Source organism: Euphorbia lathyris, chromosome 7 (genome assembly GCF_963576675.1).
Source record: "Euphorbia lathyris chromosome 7, ddEupLath1.1, whole genome shotgun sequence".
Lineage (NCBI taxonomy): Eukaryota > Viridiplantae > Streptophyta > Magnoliopsida > Malpighiales > Euphorbiaceae > Euphorbia > Euphorbia lathyris.
The window spans coordinates 87,121,242-87,143,067 of NC_088916.1; the positions used below are offsets into that span (position 1 = coordinate 87,121,242).

Below are 21,826 nucleotides of genomic sequence, written 5' to 3' on the forward strand. Positions count from 1 at the left end.
TGGAGGGTAAGGGGAAATGATCCTTTCTTGTGGCTTCGTTGAGCTTTCTGTAATCAACACAAACTCTCCACCCTGTTATTGTTCTTGTGGGCACCAACTCGTCTTTCTTATTAAGGACTACAGTTGTCCCCCCCTTCTTTGGTACAACATGAACCGGGCTGGTCCACACACTGTCAGAGATTGGGTAAATAATGCCGGCATCAAGAAGCTTGATCACCTCTTTCCGCACAACCTCCTTCATGTGGGGATTTAGTCTGCGTTGCGGCTGGACAGATGACTTGTGTTCCTTTTCCATTAAGATTCTATGGACACAGACTGCTGGGCTGATTCCTTTTATGTCATCAATTTTCCATGCGATTGTATCCTTGTTTCTTTGCAAAACCGCCATAAGTTGCGCCTTCTGATCAGGCGTTAACTTTGAGGATATTATGACTGGACTTCCACTGGGTGGTTCTAGGAAAGCATACTCGAGGTGTGCAGGCAATGGTTTCAATTCTGGTTTAGACACAGGCACAGTTGGTATCTCCGGTGGTTCTTGGTGAGTGGGAACAGTAGGATCGAAAGGAGGTGTTGGTAAGTTGGTTTCAATGGAACAGCCTGTTCCTTCACATACGTTCACCTCTTCTCCCAATAAAGTCTCCAGAGTGTCTTGTTCCTGCAAAATAGACAAACTTTGAAAATCATCCAAGAAACAACATGTGTCATCATTATTATTTGCACGTCTCATTGCCTCGTTCATTTTGAAGATGACTTCTTCACCATTAATCCTTAAGAATAATTGTCCCTCTCCTACGTCTATCAATGCTTTCCCCGTGGCTAAAAATGGTCTACCTAGGATGATAGGAACATGCAAGTCTTCATCAATGTCCATTATAATAAAATCAACAGGCAATATGAATTTTCCTACTTTGACTAGCACATCTTCCACAACCCCCCTAGGATAGCATACTGAACGATCGGCCAACTGAATGGACATACGAGTAGGTTGGGGTTCTCCTAATCCAAGTTTTGCATATACAGAATACGGCATGAGGTTTATGCTGGCTCCTAAATCACAAAGTGCATTTTCAATATTTAGCTTTCCAATCGAATAAGGAATAGAAAAACTCCCTGGATCTTTGAGCTTTTTAGGTAGCTGCTGCTTGTTCTAGAGTATTGACGAACAATCTCTGTTGAGTTGGATCATCGAGATGTTCTCGAGCTTCTTTTTGTTAGACAGGATATCCTTGAGGAACTTTGCATATATCGGCATCTGTGCCAGCGCTTCTACGAAAGGAATGTTGATGTGCAACTTCCTTAAGGTGTCCAACACCTTAGAATTTTGTTCTTCCAGCTTTTTTTTATCAGACGCGTTGGATATGGCACAGGTGGAACATACGGCGGTGGTGGCTTATACATTCTTTCGCTTTCCCCTTGATCTGGCTTACTGGTACAGGTTGTCTTCCTAGTTTCATCCTTACTGAGAACAACCTGTTCCTGTTCCTTTTCAGCTTCCTTAGACGTTCCTGTGCATTCAGCATTTTCATCAGTCAAATTAATGGGTTGAGTTTGCTTACCTGATCTCAATGTGATTGCCATGACATCGCCCTTTGGATTTGGCTCTGTGTTGCTCGGCATTATTCCCTTTCCTTTTGACATAGATGCAGCTAACTGGTGAACCTGTGTTTCCAGATTTTTCATTGATGCTTGTGTCTGTTTCATGAACTGCATCATCATTATCTTCATATCTGGCTCTACGTCTTCCTTCGGTGGCACAGGTTACTTGTAATGCTGCTGAGTTTGCCTTTGGTAGTGTCCTCCTTGCTGTTATTAATATCTCGGTTGTTCCTGCTGGTTTGGTTGGCCTGTCCATCCAAAATTCGGATGGTTTCTTATGGCAGGGTTATACGTGTTAGAATACAGGTTTGGTGGATTCCTCTGATTATACCCTGCGTAATCACATTCTGCCTATGCGCCTTTTCCCTGCTTAACTCCGGGACAGTTGATGCTAAAATCAGACTCTAGCAAGTGTACTAGATACAAGTAATAAAGTGATAAGTCAAGTATCGTCTCCACAGGAATTGAGATCCAAAATTATACGAGAAAATCGTTGCTGAATAGTGTGTGTGTGTAAAGGTCTTGTCTTAGTAGGATTGGTTGTTTGAGTTTGGTCAGTTAAGACAAAAGAGTGCTAAAGCTATAAAAGATATGACAAATAGATGGCAGTTTAAAGGATAGAACAGGCTAGGCACTGCCGAACAGGTTGTGCAAGGTCATACAACAATCCAACGAATTAGTGAAAATACCAATGAAGTCAAAGTATCAGCTTTAATGCCCACTTAAGTCAACTTTCGTGTGTTCTTAAGTTCCTAAGATTTACTAGAACCAATAGCGCCCTAAAGGAACTTTCTTTCTTGCATTAAGATCTAAGCTACATTTCTGTTAAGAAAACCTTTGACACAACCATCTAACATGTCTGCTTCGAGGTTGCGAGATTGATAGAGATATCAGTGAAGATGCAAGTAGTGTCCTAACATTCATCTATCACATGCATACATGCCGAAGCACAGAAGTAAAAACCCTCATCAACACATCATTGGCAAAATACTACAAATTCATTAAAAGAGTTGTGAGACTTACATCACCGGCCCGGACTAGCCGTGCCCATTCAAAATGGATTACTCACTCATATCCAGCAGTGAGTAATCAAAAGTTCTTTTCACAATCAGAAACTCCATTAGAGCTCTCTTCTATTCCCCCTAACAGTAACTTTTCTATCTAACACAAATATCCGATCTCGTTCTCTTTCCTTTGCTACGTCTACTTAAAGGAGAGAGACCAGGCCAAAATTGGTACCCGAAAGTATCCTTACAAAAATAATACAAAAATAAGTCAACTCTAACTACAACTAAAAGAAATAGAAAATGATTATGGATTCTTTTTGACCCTTGAACACTCAAGGGTCGATACTTCTTGTCATCATGCTACTTTAGGTAATGCCACCGAAACACTTTTCCATCTGCTGCCTCTACCACGCCCACCTCTGTACTGTCGCTGTCCGTCATCAGAATATTCGGCGTTTGACCGTTGGATCATAGAAAGGCTCCACTCCTCCTTGGCAGTTGCGAAACAAGCTGTTTCCAGCATGTTTGGCTTTAATCTTTACTTATCTACAAAAAAACATTAATCATCCCTTTATTCTTGCAATATAACAGAAAAACACCCCAATTCTTTTATAAATATTATGTTAAACTTAGTCAATTTCATGCCTAACATTGATTCTCGTATTTTGTAATAAAAATCAAGATTTAGTATTTTGAATGTATATAGTTCTAAATCACAAAATTGATTGCAAATTTCTAACATTTCTAACTTTCTCCTATTTATGACCAATTTGAGCCCTTATTCTCCTAAGGAAATGATAATATGTGTGAATGTTGATTTAATTGAGTGAATGCTTCAGGTTACATGGGCAACTAATCAGTACAGAATACTGCTGCATTAAGCAAAAACTATGCAGTGTTGAGCCAGTGTACCGAGAGGGGAAGATCTGTGCTTCTGCATTTGGGATGGACCAAAATTATATGGCTGGATGGAAACAAGTGCAAGTGCAAGGACAATGAATGGATACTTTTGCTGCAACTGCATTATAACAGCAGTATATGGAACCATCAGCAACTTCTGTGGAACCTCAAGGACAAATATATTTTGTAGATAATGTATTAGCTACGACTTTTTAGCTATGATAAGAATATTGTAGAAAATTAATTATTTAACTACAAATTCTACATAGGTATAACAATAGTAATAATTAACAACTACAATTATTAATATTGAAAATCACTGTCTTGTTTTTATTAAAGTAATATTTTAAGAATTCTTGAATTGGTAATTTGGTAAGAGTATATCAAATAAGAAGAGTGACAGGTCATTTTGATCTGTCAAACTTATAATATTTTGATTTTTTATTTCTCTAATTTAATTATTATTTTAATATATTTAGAACCAAATTCACCCTACCTAGTTCTGAAAGGGGCTTTCATACTATGTCTGTATTAATTAAAATAATATTTTAAGAATTTTGAAAGCTTGAATTGGCAATTTGGTAAGAAGAGTGACACATCATTTTGAACTGTCAAACTTATATTTTTTTTTATTTCACTAATTTTTAAATCTATTTATTAATTACTAATTATTACTGTAATCTATTAAGAACCAAATTCACCACATGTAGTCCTGTAAGTGGTTGTATTCATATTATGTCCTTGTGAATAAATATTTATTAAACAATATTTTAAGAATTAAAAAAAAAACTAAATTTGAAAACTTTAACTTCTTTCAATATTTATTTATCCGAACGTTGAAAGTTTCACAAATTTACAAAATTTGATAAAAATTTGTTCACGATAGAATGAAACTTAAGTAAAAAAGTATGATAAAAAGAATGAAAAAAAAACATTACTGAATTTTCTTAAACTTTATCGTATAAATATATATATTACATGTAAGAATGACACCGGCCATCAATATTACATTTTCTTGTAAAAATATGATGAATCTAAATCATTATTTTTATATTAACAAAAATTGTGATTATCTCATTTCTAAATTCACTTAAATAGAGGTTATTTTGGTGGTGAAGGCTTCACTGGAAAAATCTAGTAGATTTTTCTAACCTGTAAGGGACGGGTGATCACGTTTATTATCCCCCTAGGGGGCCAATTGTCTTGCTTCTTTTCCTTTTCTTTCTTGCCTCCGTCGTCGTTTAATGAAGAATCGGTCCAACTTACCACTTTCCACCATTTTCTCCAGCTCCGCAGCTAGCTGTCAACAATCTTTTGTTTCATGGCCTTCACTCCTGTGAAAGTGGCAGTATTTTTCGTTGCTCAGGCTGTTTTTGAGTTTAGGTGGATATTCGATTCGCATCTTATTATCCTCCATCCAAAAGACCATTTCTTTGTAAGGGGCGTTAAAGGGATTTCATGGCTTATCCCTTCGCTCCCGAAGCCTGTTATAGAGGTCGCCCACCCCTCTTTTCTTTTCCAGGGCGCCTATCAGTGTTGCAGACCTTCTCTCATTGAAGCAATGGGTTTGGCTTGTGCTCGTCCCAATGAGTGTAGTATGTGGCTCTATTCATAAGCGCTTCGTATTGTGCTCGTCCCGACTTCGACAATTTCTCTCTAAGGCGTCAATAGCTCCGCCTACATTAAATTACTTTACCTGATCAATGGCCATGTCCTGGAACTTCTCAATCAACTGACCAAAGATTCGTTTTGAACTGGTCGATTAGGATCTAGCATGGTCTTCCCCTTCGGTACTGAGGTGATGAAATAGTCCGCGAAGCATTCCGCCATCTAATTGAAGTTACGAGTGGATGAATACGAGAGTTGCTCGTACGAAAAGCTCATTGGATTATTTCAAAGTAGTAGGGAAATTATGGTGTAAGACAACGTCAGTAGTCGTAGTTCCTTCCACTATGCGTCAAATTTTTTTGACGTGGGTATTAGGGTCGCTCATTCCTCCATATTTGACAAAGGTTGCAACCCAGAATCATCGAGGCATAGGTTGCCTTTGAATCTCCTTCGATAGAGGGGTGTTGGTCTTTGCTAAGTTCGAGTATCCGTCTTGAAAAATGGATTTTTATGAAGAGTTTTTCTCTAGGAGGTCCAATATATCTTCTTTGCTGAGGGATGCGCCCTCTTTAGCCATTGTCTACTTTGATTCGGACCTTTGGTGGTGATTGCTTTGGGTTTTGTTGGAGAACGGTGTTTGCTTCGCCAATGGAGTTTTTTTGTCCTTCGGCTCCCTTCGCTTTGTATGGCGCATGTGAGGACTCCTCGATTTGGAATACCTTCACCTAGGTGATTGGCTTCAGGAAAGGACCTTAGGGGTAGTAGAGGATTCCCTACCGGATTCTACGTTCCGATGGGGTTTTTCTGGCTCACCTTCTTTCGCTTTCCATAATTATCACCACACATCGGCCATATCTAACTCATACGTGGATTTTAGGTCGTCCATCTCTTTTCGCATCGCTGCTAAATTCTAGGCGAACCTACTTCCTCTACCAAGAGCTAGTATTGAGGATGTAACGGGGGCTAGGGCCCTGCATGCTCATCAACTTCTTGATCGTTGTTCCGGTGGATCTCCAAGTGAACTCGACTAGATTGAGCCATTGCTGAATATTCTGATAGATGGTGGATAATCGAAATTTATATTCACCACACTAATGATAACTTGTTACCTGAACTCCGTCACGTGCCAAGACGATGTTGATGATCGAACATCGTGTTGGTTCCTACAAGATAATAAGCAGGTTAGACGAGGCAAATTTGATGCTAACTATTTGGGATAAATGCCAAATTTGAGCCTAACTATTGGGTGAACTGCAAATTTAATTCTAACATACGAAATGATCCAAATTTAAGCCTAATGTTTCTAGACAAGATAAATATTAGCTTTATGTTACCGAGAAAATTTGAAAATAATAGTATCAGTTTTTTTTAATTATCTCGTCGGACCTTCTAAACATCAATTAAGTCTAAGATATTTAATGTGTTACTAAAAATATGTTAAAATACTAACAACTAACTCTCCCAAAAACATGTTAACACAATTTTTTTATAAGGTGTCTAAATTTTTTATTATGTTATTAATAGAATACAAACAACAAAAAAATTATGAAAACTGCTTCAATTTATCATAAAACTTGTTTCGAATGTTTAATATGACAATTAAATAATAGTAAACTAGCCTTTCAAATTGTTAACATAATAAAGCTAAAATTGATTTTGTTTGGAAACGTTAAGATTAAAGTTGAACTATTTAATGCGTTAAGGCTAAATTTGCACTTTTAAAACAAATGTTAGAGTCAAATTTCATCATTATCTATTTTTTTTAATTAAACCTAAGTGTTGAAGGGAACATATAAAAATCTATTAAATAAAATAAAAATACAATTCTTAAATTTTAAAATATATAAACAAAACAATTCCTCCACAGAAACCCTAGCAGATAAAAGTTAATTACAAATATATCCTCCTAGATCTCATATATAAACAAATATATCCTCCACCAAAATCGCCTCTTCTTTTATTTTCTATCTCAGTCAATCACACTAACCTTCAATTGTATTTACTTAGAAAAAATGAACGAGTTCTCTATCTCACTGATCAAATAAACAATAGCTTTCACTTGTAGAAGAGGTCGTTGCGCTGCCTGCGCTTTTCCAGGACTGTATGTATACTCTCTCTAATTAGTTGTATGTCTTTCACTGATTTTTAGTTTCTTTTTCTAATCTACTGAAAGATCCTAATTTTAATATGTGTATGGCTTTCCAATTTGAACTTTGAGGAGCACCATTAAGTTTATACATATAATGAGTTGTGGAATTTGTTCTTTTGCCTTATGAAGTTTCCGAACCTACATATATTATTTTTAGAAGGATATGACTATTGAGTTATTTTTTAAATCAAAAGCAAAGGAGAAATCCGAACAGAAAACACATGATTTTAACTGAGTTTATATTGTGCAAGAAATATGACATTGAAGAAACATGAAGAAAATTCATGTCAAGATACAAGTGATTCAACAGATCTTGAGAAACAGGAACAAAGAAACAAATATATTCTAGCACTGATTGTAGAATGTGGCCGGCGAAAATCATTTCTTAGAGCAAAGATGATAAGAGGCTGGAAGTAAGTTGAGGTTTTGAATTAATAATTTATTTTTATATTAACATGTCCTTCTTACAATTAAATTTGCATTATTTAAAAAGTTTATGTTTGGGAACAGTTAGTTTGATTGATTGGTCCATTGTGTTATTAAGTTGTATGATCAAATGCTTATGTCAAATGTTATTTATTTTCAAAAGTTCATCTGTGTCCATTGTGTTATTAAGTTGTGATATTTTGGTTTTTTTTTGTATTGCTTAAACTGTTCAAACTTGATGAAACCCATATTGCAAGAACATGCTTCAGTTTATTATGATAATTCAATTAGTTTTGGCCTTATCCTCTTAAGTAGACAATTATGGTTGTTTAACTTCTCATCAGTTTATAGTCATCTGTAAGTCATACTATCTCAACTTGAGATTTGTTGTATTTGGGCCAATTTATCAAAATTTGTCAACATGAGGGCTTAGCTATACAATTAAGTAATAGTGATATTTTAATTATTTGATAAGATGTTAGTCTATTTGTTTAACCACGTTTTGATTTCAATTTCCTTTATTTTTTGCTTCTGGAATATTTTTTAATTTTTTTTCCCGAATATGGAATTGCAGGTTTGATTTGTATTTGCACGATTATTTCGGGAAAAAGAAGATGCATCGTACTGCTGCAGCTTTTAAGAAAGAAGCCGATGTTTGTACAAAACATGTTGGTAACAGTTCTGTCTCTTCAAATCAAAGGAATTTGAAATTGTTTTATTTTTCTATTTCATTGAGAAATCATATTCAATTGGATTTTTCCTTCCTTCCTTTTCCTACAAAGAATTAATGGTTTGATTAATGCCTGGTATCGTGGCTTCTAGTTGAAGTTACTCTTAATTGTTTTTGGTTTAATAAGTCTCTTACCTCATACTAGGTCTAAAACTTAATGAACTTTTAATGTTATTCTTGTTCAATTGCATTCAATATACTCTTGTTTTTTAATTGAAATTGTTTCAATATATTCTTGTTTTTCAATAGAATTTGTTGAAGGTAAAAAATGGAAGACACTTCTTAAAAAAAGCCAACTAGATAAATCCTTGCTTGTTTAAGAACTAAAATTCCGAATTTTAACAATAGTCTATTAGTTTAATTGGTTAAAGATCTAAAGTTATTTGCTTAAATTGTTAATAACTATTTATGTGGTTGTGGTAGAATTAAATTAATTTAAGCTTTGGCTTCCGAGGTCAAACTTGATGAAACAAAGTAAATACTTTCAAACCAATTACAACCTATGGGAATTTCTACACTTTCTTCTCCTCTAGTAATATGATCATCGAGATAAATGAGATATTTCTATGGCTTCAACAGGAAGTGCATCATCATCGTCTGTGTCCTCGTCGTCATGGTCATCATCATAATCATCCGAAGGAGTACTAGAATCATCAGCACACAATTTTGCAGCAGAGCAGCTGGTATTATATATTATTTGTTGACTGCTGTGGGACTTGATTTCTGATGATTTCAGTTAGCAGTTTCTCAAAAGCATGTTGTATGTTGTATGCTAGAAGGCAGATTGGAAGTGAATAAGCTCTGCAACATCTAAAGCATGTTTGCCTTTTGAGACCGCTGCCTACACCCATATGGTTGTGTTAGAGGATGTTTCGCCAACAGCCCCATTTGATAAATTAATGGGTTGGAGTACAACAGGCATCAAATAGTAGATTAGTAGCTCGAGCTGCATGAACAGTTCCATTTCTTTCTCCAGGATTTCACAGCATGGAAGATCCGACCACCGAGTTCAACCTCGTCTAGGCAGGTGGTGAAGCTTTCGGGAATCTGGAAAACTTGCCCGGGTCCTTCCTCTTGTCTTTTATTTCTAATAGAGGAAAGTACTGTGTCTACTATTTGATCTTCTGGTTTGTTAATCTGTTCTACCGACTTCACAATCTCTTCGACTATACCACAGGAGGATTCAATTGAATCTGGAATTGTACCAGATAGTAGAGATGTAGAATGATCTGCCGGATGGGAGTGATGACCGGATACAAGATTGGAGTACAACGCCATGCCAAGCCAATGGCTCTGTAACCATTTGCACTACAATTGGGAAATCACAACTTGGTGAGCAGACAAGAGATGCCATGGATCTAGCCTTCTCTGTAATGCATTTCTGTAACAAAGTATCGACCATGTGCCAAATGCCTTGCCCGCACAGCTCCCTGCCTAATTGTGAAAGCTCACGAGTATTCAAGTTCCAGGCATTCAGAAATACCGAAAAGTTAAGCCAGTCGATCATGTCCCAACCAAATGCCTGTGTCAAGTGCAAGCATTAACTCTGAGAAAAAGTGCAAGCATTAAAGAGATTTGAAAATTAATTGATTTTAGAGAGAGAAATTAAAAGTAGAAAGAAAAGAAGAAGAAAAATAAAAAATTAAATAGAGATGAAGAAGAGGGTATATTAGATTTTTATTTTTTATTTTGTGGTTTGTTTGTGATAATTACATAATAAGGGGGTTAATTTATAAAATAAATAAATATAAAGCCTAAATTAATTCTTTTTGTTTTGACTTTTACGACGTTAGTCAATTTGGTATGTGTTTGCTAACGGAATGAGTGTTGTTCGAAAACAGATGTAAATGGTAAATTATACTCAAAAGACAATTGTTAATTGAGATCCTGTTATCTTTAGGATTAATTTGAAATTTATGATTAATTTGATGCATTTGTTATTATTATAATTAAGTAGTATTTAGTTTTTTCTACTACAATTTAAGGGGGTTTAGTTTAGTCAAGGAAAATTTGTTTGTAAAACCTAATAGGCATAATGCATCTCCAGCCCACATAAGTTGTCCAAAAAACGCAACTTACTTCTGAACTTCAAAATGTTTCAACTAACCCGCAACTCGCTTATTTAAGACAAATAGCCCGTCACATACCATATGGCATTACAGGATTAATTGGAACTTGAAAAAGTTGCAACTAACGCACACTACCAATCACACGCTGCCATGTGCCATTTGATGTGATATTTGTTTCAAACAAGCAAGTTGATAGGGTTAGTTGCAACATTTTGGTATCTAGGGGCTAGTTGCAGTTTTTGGATAACTTCAGGGAGCTGAGGATGTAGCTACAAGTTGATTGAAGTTTGAGATGCCCAAAATTCACTTACCCACCTTGATTCATTATTACCCTGAGCAAATTTCAATAAAGAATTACCTCATCCCAGATATTTCTTTCCTTTTGTGCGTAAAGGGCAATTGTGGTCTTCTAAAATAAATACAATTACCTCATCAAGTTGATCAGCTGCAATGTTTTATTTTTAACGAAACACTAAAATATCTCATTTTAAGCCTAAAACAGCAAACAACAGTTTTAAAACCACGAGACAAACTCCCTCTTAGTCTATGATCTATCAATTTTTTTTTTTATGAAAATGTCTACATTTTCATTAGATACGAAAAGAACAAGTACAACCACAAACGGAAAACTTAAAAAACCTTACAAAGTCCACAATGGGACAAAAACGACTACAAAAAGAAATAAAATCCATAAAAGGTATAAAACATACAGAAAAACAATAACGTACATATACTTCATTGAAACCCTAATCCGCAAAGAAAAAGAACTGCAATCGAATCTTTATCATTTAGGCCCTTCCGAACATTGGACTCTGAGTCTTTTCTTTTGTTGCAATCACGCATATATATTGATCCAAGTATAAAATAAATGGTTTCCGCCCTTGCTAAATCCAAAAAAGTATAAACAGCAGAATAATAAAGAGTAGATACAATTCAAACAGATAAAGAGATTTAACGAAAATATAATAATAAACAATACAGTAAACCTAACCCGACCAGAAGCTCAAAGTAGATCCACAACAAAGAGCAAGACTTGAAGAGTTTGAGACAAAATAGTAAGCAAAAAAAGAGAAGAAAGGAAAGAGGTAGTTTTTGTTTGAGAGAGCAATTCTGAACAAATTATTAAAAACTTGATGTCGTAATGCCTTGAATCAGTATATCTTGTTTCCTATTCGGAGTAGTATTAGGTTTTGGATTCCTAGTTGGATTGGGATCATGGGTTCCTAGTGGGATTGGGATAGATTGGGTATTATTTTTTGAGTAAGGCTGGCATCAGAGAAGTGAAGCATCAGACATCCCGACTAGGTCGGCACCCCCTAGCAACCCGACTCAGCACCAATATTATTAAAATAAAAAAGAAAACAATTAGAAACAGTTCATCCAGACTCAGGTGAATCGATATACAGATCGACCCCAAGAATTACACAAAAAAGATTGAAAACAAAAGGCGGGTACGGAATCCCACCATTCTAAACTTTGAGCTATTCTACCATAATTTGCTAAGGTGCCCGCTACTTGATTCCCCTCTCTATAGATATGGGAAACGGCAAAGGTCATAGAGTTGAGGCATCGTAGGCAATGAATCCAATCCTGGCGAATAGTCCACGGAACCGATAAGGAGCGGGTGCGAAGCAAGAGCACAACGTATGTTGAGTCGCTTTCGAGCCAAAGGTTCCTCCAGCCTTTGTCAAACGCTGTTGTGATCGCGAAAATTGCAGCTTTCAGTTCAGACAGAAAAGAGTAAGATGAGGCAACAAGGAAAGAGAATGCACCAACAAATTCCCCGCTTGAGTTCCGGAAGATCCCTCCGCACCCAGCGGCTCTGGGAGAACCAATAACAGACGCATCCATGTTAACTTTCCACCAATTCAAGGGCGGAGGCTGCCAGCAGACCGGAATGATGCGGGGTGCGCGAGCAGGTCGACTAGAAACCCCAAGATCCTTCAGAATCCGACATTCAACCGTTGAATTCGAAACATGACCGATACCAAACGTTGCGGCTCCTTTGATTGCCTTCCAAATTCTTCTAAGAGCAGTCTGAAAACACGGCCTGACCTCATTAAAAATGGCATCGTTCCGGATTGACCAGATCACCTAGACGGTGTCGACAACAGCCGCTGTCCACAGGGGTCTAATTTGCAAGCTGAAAGACTGTTCTGCTGCAGATGTTACAAGCTCCTTTAGCGTAGAGGTTCGAACTACTGATCGACCAAAGAATTGACAGACTCCGTCCCAGAGATCAGCAGCAAAAGGGCATTGTATGAATAAATGACTAGATGTTTCCGCCTCAGCAAGACAAAGGTAGCATTGTGAACCTAAGTGAAAGCCATGTTTCTGAAGATTGTCGTGCATAGGAAGGAAGCCAAGAATACCTCTCCAGTAGGCGAATGAATGCGACGGTAGGGTTGAGGCCTTCCAAACAAACTTACACCAAGCTGTTTCCCCAACTTGAGGAAGCTGCCAGTTGTAGAACTTCTTGACAGAGAAAATACCGTCAACCGCAGGCATCCAGACACATTGATCTGTCATGTCATGTCCCCGCACGGTTTGTCTAATACGCTGCTGAATGTTCTCAGGCAGCTCAGGAAGGTTCCAATCATCCTCATCCAGGAACCTCTCCACAGTGTCAGCCGGATTCGCAGCATCACTAAGAGTCTCACCCATAGATTGCATCTCTTCTATTACAGAAGGCATAATCCATTGACCAAACTAGAAATTCAAGGAAGACCTTTGGCCAATCCACCAAAAACAGTGTTTTACCAAGGTTGCAAAAACCCGTTTTGTCGACCCCCATACTGTAGAGTTGGTGAGACATCTTTTTGGCCTTCCGCATGTGTCCAAAAATCTGGAACGTAGCAAATTATAGCAAAGAGAGTCATCTTGCAGGATCCCCCACACGGTTTTCCCTAAGAGCGCTGTATTTAGGGCTTCCAAATTTTTTTATCCCCAATCCCCCTTCCTTAAACGAGCGACAACAGTCGTGCCATGGTACCGTTATCAGTTTCCGACTGTCTGTGGAGCCGGTCCAAATGAAATTTCTCATGGACCTCTGCATATGGGACAGCAATGCCCTTGGCCATTTATAAACGATAAAAGAGTGGATGAAAGAGCCTGTAATAACAGAGTTCACTAAAGCCACCCGCCCCCCCATTGATAGGCTCGTACACTTCCATTTTGTGAATCCCGAGAGAATTTTGTCCATTAGACCGCGCAGAGCATTCGCCTTCGGGCTCCCCCAGAACAAAGGGATTCCTAGATATGTAAATGGAAGTTTCCCGATACCAATTCAGACATCCCCAGCAAGAACTGAACATATGTGACTTGTAACTGAAGATCCAAAATAAACCTCAGATTTTTGCCAGTTAATCTGCTGCCCCGAAATAGAGCTATACAATGCAAAGGCATTCCGGATCGTCGCCATGTTTGTCCATAGCGCAACGCCGAACAGCAAAACATCGTCTGCATAAAGGAGGTGCGTCGGAAAAGCAGAATCTCTTGTGTAAGCCATGGGTCTTAGCCGACCAGTACCTGTCAGTCTCAAAAGCCAACGGCTGAGGAAATCCTCAGCAATTCCAAAAAGAATGGGCGACAAGGGATCCCCTGGCGAACCCCTCTGGAGCAGCTGAAGTATGAGTTATTTAATGTGCCAGTCTGAACCGAAATCCGCACTGAGGAGAGCAAATTAAGAATCCAGGATTGAAATTTTTGTGAAAACCCAAATGCATTTAGGACCGTCAAAAGGAAATCCCAGTTGAGAGTGTCAAATGCCTTACGAATATCAATCTTCATTGCCATGTTTCCGCCAAAACAGCGCTTTTTTAACATATTTGTTCCTTCTGAAGTAATTGCAATGCATTGATGTATATTCCGACCCGGGATGAACCCAAACTGATTTGTTGAGACAATCTGAGCTGCAACTTTGGATAGACGGGCTGCTAGGATCTTAGCAACAATTTTGTAGCCGAAATTGCTCATTGCAATTGGTCTGAACTGATCGATAGTAATTGCATCTCTTGACTTTGGAATTAGTGCCATAATACTAGAATTAAGTCCATGTAGCATCACCCCTGTGTTAAAAAAACGCTGACCATGTTGAAAGTATCCGACCTAACAATATCCCAATAATTCTGGAAGAAGCAGCCTGTGAAACCATCTGGGCCCGGTGCGCTGTTCTTATCCATGCCAAATACCGCTGCTCAGACTTCAGACATAGTCGGACAATCTGTTAGTAGAGAACTATCGGCATCAATGACCATTCTAGGGATGACCTCATAAACTGGGGTAAAATCACGAGGATCCGCGGCCTCATTGGCGAATAATTTCGCATAAAAATCTGTGATGTGACCTGTGATAGCTTTGGAGTTGGTAACCAGTTCACCATCAATTTGCAAAGCCGTGATGCCAGAGGAAGCTTTCCTCGTAGAAGCAATGCGGTGAAAGAATGTCATGTTACGATCACCATCATTTAGCCATTTTATACGACTTTTCTCTCGATAATAGATTTCCTTTCTGCGCAACTCCTCCTCAAGATGCACGTGCGCCTCTAGTTATTGCCGCTGAAGCTCCACAGTGAAGCCCTGCCCCGAGATCTGAGCTTGAATGTTTCCTAGAAGAGTAGAAGCCCATTCAATATTAACGTTTAACGAGCCAAAGACCTCTCTATTCCATTTTCGGAGGATAGGTCGAAGCATTTTCAGTTTGTAGCTGAGGAGCTGCATCGGGGGAAGCCGCGGATGCGTAGCAGACCAAAACTGATGTATAACAGTGCGGAGGCTAGAATGTGTCACCCACATTTCTTAGAACCGGAATCGTGCAAACCGTGGCTGAGCTTCCATGCTACGGAATAGCAGCAGACAATGATCTGAGTGGTGTCGGACAAGAATAGTAATATCGTACCGGCCACAATTATCCAGGAAATCAGACGAAAAGAAGAACTCTGTCCAGACGGCTTTCAACTCTGGCGTTGCCAGTTCTACCATTACACTAAGTATAAAATTGACCAGTAGGCTGTCCGTCCACCAAATTGCTATCATCAATAAAGGAGCAGAACTCCCGGCATGGCCTACTAGCCGGCGTACGCCCGGTTTTCTCATGTGACCCTAGGATAGCATTGAAGTCACCTAAATTGACCCAGTTGCCAGGGTAGTGCTCTTTTTGATCAAGAATGCATTGATAAAGAGAGAGCCTCCGGTTTGCCTAGATGCTTCCATACACAAAACACACATGTTGAGTAATACCCATAGCCTGAGCTTGTAGCAACACAAACTGTTCATGACACAAAGAAACTGAAACAGAATCGACAATCCTATTTGCACATAGCACCCACAATGAAGGCAGATCCTTCACATTATTACCCAGCATAGTATAACCCAGTCTTATCCAGTATGAAGATGGTATAGAATTGAAATCAACAATTGGTTCAGCAAGACATAATATATCCGATTTATGTAAAAGACATAAATTAGTAAGGTACCTTTGCGTATCCAAGTTTAGGATACCCCTGCAGTTCAACAACAGTAAGTTCATTTAAAATGGAGTGGGATTTGATTGACCCGTTTGGGTCTTGAAAGAGACTTCTGATGCTCCTTGCTATTCTGAGGCTATTTGCTATTGCTTCTAGTTTTCTTTTTTTGCAACAGTTTCCCATTGTGTCTCTTCTTCCTCCTCATCCACTTGATCAGCCCATGACTTACAGGAGGGTGGGGAGTAAATATTGTCATTACCAGGTGATCCAGGCCTTTCGGGAGATGAATCATAGAGCCATTCAGTGCCCCCCGCCTGCGGGCTGGCCTCCATTACCCCACTCGCAGGCGGCGTCTTCTCCGCCACAGATGTTACAATGGGCGGTTGTTGCTGTAAATTTGTTATGATACGGGTCGTGATTTCCTTCACAGGAATCTCGATGTCTTTTGTCTGATGGCGGCTTACCAATTTGGAGTTCAGTTTCTTTTTATCAGCAATAGCTGCAGTTGCGTTGGTTTTTTCTGTCATAGGCTTCCTGTTATGTCGACAATCACAAGCCATGTGACCAATGCAGGAGCAAACCCGACAGAAGCTATGTAACCGTTCATAGACGACCTCTATCCATAACTGCTTACCCTCTCGCTCAATACCAAGTTTAACTGGCAGTTCAGTAGCTAGATCCACATCTAAGAGCAATCTCGCATAGTGCCCAAAGTCCCTGCCTAGAGTTGCAGCGTCAACACGCAACAGCCCCCCAATACCTTTAGCAATATCAGCCAAAATCTGAGTATCCCAGTACTCCCAAGGAAATGAGTAGAGACGGACCCATACCTGAGCGTTTGTAGTCTTTTCTGTCAGAGGATCGAAGTCCGGAACCCACGGCTCTAGACGGAAGGTCCCCGGCTTTGTGTTGACAATTCCATTGGAAAGAATCTGCGCTTTAGCGTTCTTCGGCTCCAGATTCACATGGAAGTAGCCTTTACCTATGGAGATCATCCTCCAAGGCTCCTTTAGTCCCCAGATTTTGGTTAGGGTTTCCTTCAATTCGGCAACCTTCCACGGCACGTCCCCCCTATTCAGAACAAGACGACCGATCAGTGAATTCGCACACAATTCGATTCTGTGATCATACGCAACTTTATTAATCCTGATGGTTTTAAAACCTCCCACCTGGGAGATAGTCGCCGCCGAAGATGGAGCAATCTCCGGCCTCTTCTGAAGTACGCCGGCATAAGATCGAAGAACAGGTTTTGGATTGGGGGGGGGGGGGGGCAACTCTGTATTGAACCGGTATTTTGGATTGAAGAGAACTCCTATCCCCACGTACTCGTCCCCGAGGGAGGTGTTAGATTGTGGAGGAGCGGCCATGGCAGCCAAACGGCGGCCGACATAATTAGGTTAACCGCAGGGCGGCGACACCTAGGTTAGAGAAGAAAAAATCAAAAGATCCGTGTCCGAAAAACCTATTTAAAGCTTTATACCAACAACAATGACCGGATAGATTGGGTATTATAAATATCCCATCATGTAACCTAATCATTGTAATCTGATTTTCGCCTCCTAATAATACTATTCTCCTTCTGCCCGTGGACTAGCCAACACAACGTTGGTGAACCACGTAAATAGGTGTTTTTCGATTGTTCATTATTTTATCTTTCATTAATTCCGCACAACACATATATGTTTAAAAATAACTGATCAAAGGCTCAATGTATCCATTTGGTAGATAAATAATTTAATCAATAAAAAATAAATTCATGAGAGTTTCAAATATACATTTCACCTATGGAAAATATTCATCAAAGGTACAACCATCTTTTATATTTCATTCATCATCAGAATACAAGATTTGAAGAGCTCAATCTAGAAGATGTCTCTCAAATGCATTTTCAGTTCAACGAGCCCACAAACTCTCTCCATATCTATACTGCTACTGCTTAAAAAATATTTTTTCACTGAAAAACTCAAGCTTCAAACACTTATCCAATATGTCACCTTCCAGATTCACATTCCAAGACCCTTGAATGTTGAGATGTGAAAGAGCCTTGCAATTAGTAAGTATGGCTTGAAGACCAACTTCTTCAAAAGTCCCAAAACACATATCAAGTTTCTTTAGACCCGACATTGTACTTGCTATCATCATAGCCTCACTATTATCAATTTCATTAAGCTAGACAAATCTGAAGTTTCTTCTTAGCTCAGTTAGGCGTTTACAGTTTTTCCCAAATTCTCCAATCCCCTTGCTTGTGATATTCAAACAATAACTAATGTCTAAAACACTTAAATTCACTAGTGAATCGCATGTCTTTCCACCATTTTATCTGTCACTTCACTCATTGGAATTTCCAGCACTTTTAGGTTTTCCCCCCTATGGATACAGAAAACATATAGATAGATTCATGTATGTAAATCCAATGTCTATGTTCAAATATGAAACTTAAGAAAAGTTAAATTCAAATGGATTTTAAGACATATCTCAATACTGATAACTATACTCTCTACAATGATATGTTGAATCAAAGAAACCATCATTAAACATTGAAATAGCACAAAAAATAGGAAAACATTTATAATCAATTACCAGTTAGCAGCGGAAATGAAGCCTCGATTTCCAAGCTTCAAGGCAGAGAGCAACCGAAATGAACCTCTATTGCGGTTCATAAGCTTATGTGCCACCGAGTCAACATCCTCAACAGAACGTTCCCGTTTCCGGCACCAATTCTGGATGTTGATTTCTGACCAGCAATAAGGTCCCAAAATACATGCTAACCAATTTTTGTAGAGCAACCACTACAAGAAATCAGCTTGTTAGCGACCGAAATTAGCGACCAGACAAAAATCGGTCGCTAACGTTGCTACTGATTTGGTCGCTACTTCTTTTTCTTAGTCGCAACAACTGTGAGTGAAATTGGGGGCCATGTATCTTGGTTTGACCACCATAGTTTCTGTTGACTAATAATAAAAAATTGAAAAAAAAACTAAAAAAGAAAAAAGAAATATAAAATGACCTAAAGAAGGGAAAACCTAATTCCCTCTGTTCTCGACCTAAGCCGCCTCTATCTCTTCTCTGCTCACTCACCTCGACCTAAACCCCTTTTCATCTCTTCTTTGCTCTCCGACCTAAGCCCACTCTGCTGCCTTCTTCTCCGACCTAATCCCTCTTCATTTTTACTGTCATTCACCGGAGTTAGGAGAGAAGAGTTGCTGTCGTGCGGTCGTGGAAGGTCCGACAACAAGCTTCACGCTTTGCGGTGGTTGACGATCAGGCGGGGCTTTCGTGTGGAAGGCAACGGGCGGAAGATAGAGTGCTTATCGTCGGTTTGGCTAAAGGATTACGATGGCGGCAGATTGAGGCTACCAATCGCTTGAATCTCAAAGGTTGTTTGGGATTGTGAGTCATGTACTGATGTTTATTGGACCAAACAGCAATGCCAGGTGATTTGTATTATTAATATAAAAAATTATGAGCATATTGATTTATATATTCAACCTTACCTAAAATGAAATAAAATTTCAAAATCCCTAATTTATTTGTTGGCAAACTGTTTCAAAATCCCTCGTCCTCCCTCCCCTTAGAAAACCTGCACTACACTTGAGATCGGTTCTTCTCGTCAATCTAGCTAGTAATAATTTTCTTCCTTCTAGCCTCGGTTTTTCACCATCCACACAATCGGGGCCTTCATTCTTTATTTGGTATGTTTATTTTCATTTATTTGCTGCATCTTTGGCATGATTTGATGCGTGGACTACGCTACTGATGTATTTAGTGGTAGGTAGTTCTCCCTTAAGAATCTTGCTTATTTCAAAATCAATATGTAGGTACCTGTATGTGCTGATTCTTTGTTGCTTGTCTTTGCTCTGTTGTCTCTCTCTACATAGGATACTGGTTTTCCTTTGACTGAAAGAGGTCGACTGGTTTTCCTTAAGAATCTGATACGGAGTTGTTTTCAGGTATGCATTGCCTAGCTGGGCGATGTTTGAACTGGGAAAGGCTCATTTATATTGGAAAACCATGAATGGTCTTCCTTCCATCTTCGGTAAGTTGAATGTTAAGAACTCACTCGATCCATTGTTGCTCGTTTGATGATACACTCATAAATCAATCATTGATAGGGTGGGAAGCTCAAAGTTTTCTACAATCCAGCTGCAGCAAAGGTTGTGCCAAATGAAGATTATGGGATTGGCTTTAATGGTAATTTCATGCTTCATGGTTGGCATAATTTTCACAAAACCTTAGAATCTTCTATGGCATATTAGATTTCCATTTGAGTGAGTATTGATCCATTTTTTGCAGCCATGAACTTGATTATGAAAATATAACTCTATTGAATTTTGGGTCTACTTTTGAGACCTCCTTCTGCACAAGCTATGCCAAAAGTAACAGAGGTAATGTGAATCACTTCATCAGTCTTAAGAAATAAACATGTATAAAGGGCTTTTTTTTCTGAAAAAATGTAAAGGGCATTATTTGTATCTAAGATAGCAATTTGATTTGAATGAAGGCAAGCTCAGCTGCAAGTGGTTCTGGATCCAAGGTGATTGATTATTTTATTGGAATGGGATTTCCAGAAAAAAGGGTTGTTGAAGCAATTCGGGCCAATGGTATTAAATCTTTCTTTCTGTGATCTGAACTCCAACTTTCATGTTTAATTTCTCATCTTTAACCATGGTGTGTTAAATGTTTAGGAGAGGAGAATACAGATTTAATTTTAGAGGCTCTACTCACATGGTGAGATAATATGCTTTTAATCCAAACAATTATCTTCTACCTGTAATTTCTGTTTTAATGGAATATGAGGTAGCTGTCATTCTTTATTACAATTGCCTGTTTTTAGAAATATCAGTTTTAGTGTGCGTTCAACATTGTCTTGCTGTAGTAATTAGATTGAAGGAGTATAAATCAGTTTCAGGTTGTTCAGCTAACAAAAATGGGTTACAGCGAGGAGGAGAGTTCAATGGCTGTAGAGAGATGGGGTAACGTATTTTAACTTGTTTCTTACTTTCCTTTTTGAACATTTGCAGCTCTAACTTTCCTTGACCTATATACTCTAAGTTTGAGTACCAATTGGTCACTTTAAGCAAGTTCGAGTACCAATTGGTCACTTTAAGTAAGTTTAAGATATCAACTAAATTTAGCCTTTGACCTACATTCTGTGGTTCAGGAGAGCAAGCCTCAATGGCAGAGTTGACAGATTTCATTGTGCTGCTCAAATGCAAAAGGCATTTGATGCTCCAGAAGAGAAGGTAATTTTCCCTTTATTTGAAGTGTTCTTTTTTATTAAAATATGGAGAAGAAAATAAAAGATCAATGAAATCTGAAATCCCTTTTAAGGATCCATACTCCTTTTGCTTTTGGTATCCGTTGATAACTGGAAAGCTTGTACATTGACTTGATATCAATGTTGCACTGACATTTATCTGTGTTTCGTCCGTGTCTGTTGTGAGCTGGTGTTTATTTCTCTTTGAAGGTTATGTTTTAATAAAACATATATTCATTATAGCTTATGATTGTTTTGTTGAATTTTCTGCTCCAATTTGACAGAGGAAAATCTATCATCGTTACTCTAAGCAAAAGAAGAAGCTGAAGATAGTACATGGAGATGATGAGCTGGTACGGAACTAATTTATTAGCACATCCACACCAAGTGAAAGACAAGAGTAGTTGATAGAAGGTATACAGTTGGAGCGATCAACAGAGTTGGAGATACAAATAGTCCCATGTATTAGCAAACTTTAAAAAAGTATTGATCATCTTTAGGCAATTGTACAGAGGTTAGAGCATAGCTCTAACTCAGGTTAATCTAACAATTAGATATAACTTTTTTATGATACATTGTGTCATATTTTTGATATATTTATGTTTCAAATATTTTAATTA

At 38.4% G+C, this 21,826-nt stretch overlaps 1 protein-coding gene across 3 annotated transcripts; it reads left to right on the plus strand.

The window, feature by feature from the left end:
• Nucleotides 1–18,977: 18,977 nt before the first annotated feature.
• Nucleotides 18,978–21,826, plus strand: LOC136201095 (uncharacterized). Of its 3 annotated transcripts, none has more exons than XR_010673684.1 (9): nt 18,978–19,383; nt 19,900–19,985; nt 20,062–20,140; nt 20,243–20,334; nt 20,451–20,550; nt 20,635–20,677; nt 20,853–20,922; nt 21,111–21,192; nt 21,491–21,826. XR_010673684.1 is itself a non-coding variant. In XM_065991671.1 (8 exons), the coding sequence occupies exons 4-8, from the start codon at nt 20,317–20,319 to the stop codon at nt 21,569–21,571; spliced, it is 345 nt and encodes a 114-aa protein (XP_065847743.1). In that variant the 5' UTR covers nt 18,978–19,383; nt 19,900–19,985; nt 20,062–20,140; nt 20,243–20,316; the 3' UTR covers nt 21,572–21,826. The 3 variants fall into 3 exon arrangements, 1 of the variants encoding a protein (XP_065847743.1); XR_010673685.1 differs by having other exon boundaries at nt 20,859–20,922; XM_065991671.1 differs by lacking the exon at nt 20,635–20,677 and having other exon boundaries at nt 20,859–20,922.

Bases quoted from the DNA above. Each gene is read 5' to 3' on its own strand.
- LOC136201095 (XM_065991671.1), top strand. The intron at 20,551-20,858 runs GTATTAAATCTT...AATCAGTTTCAG, and splicing joins TGAAGCAATTCGGGCCAATG to GTTGTTCAGCTAACAAAAAT. The intron at 21,193-21,490 runs GTAATTTTCCCT...CCAATTTGACAG, and splicing joins TTGATGCTCCAGAAGAGAAG to AGGAAAATCTATCATCGTTA.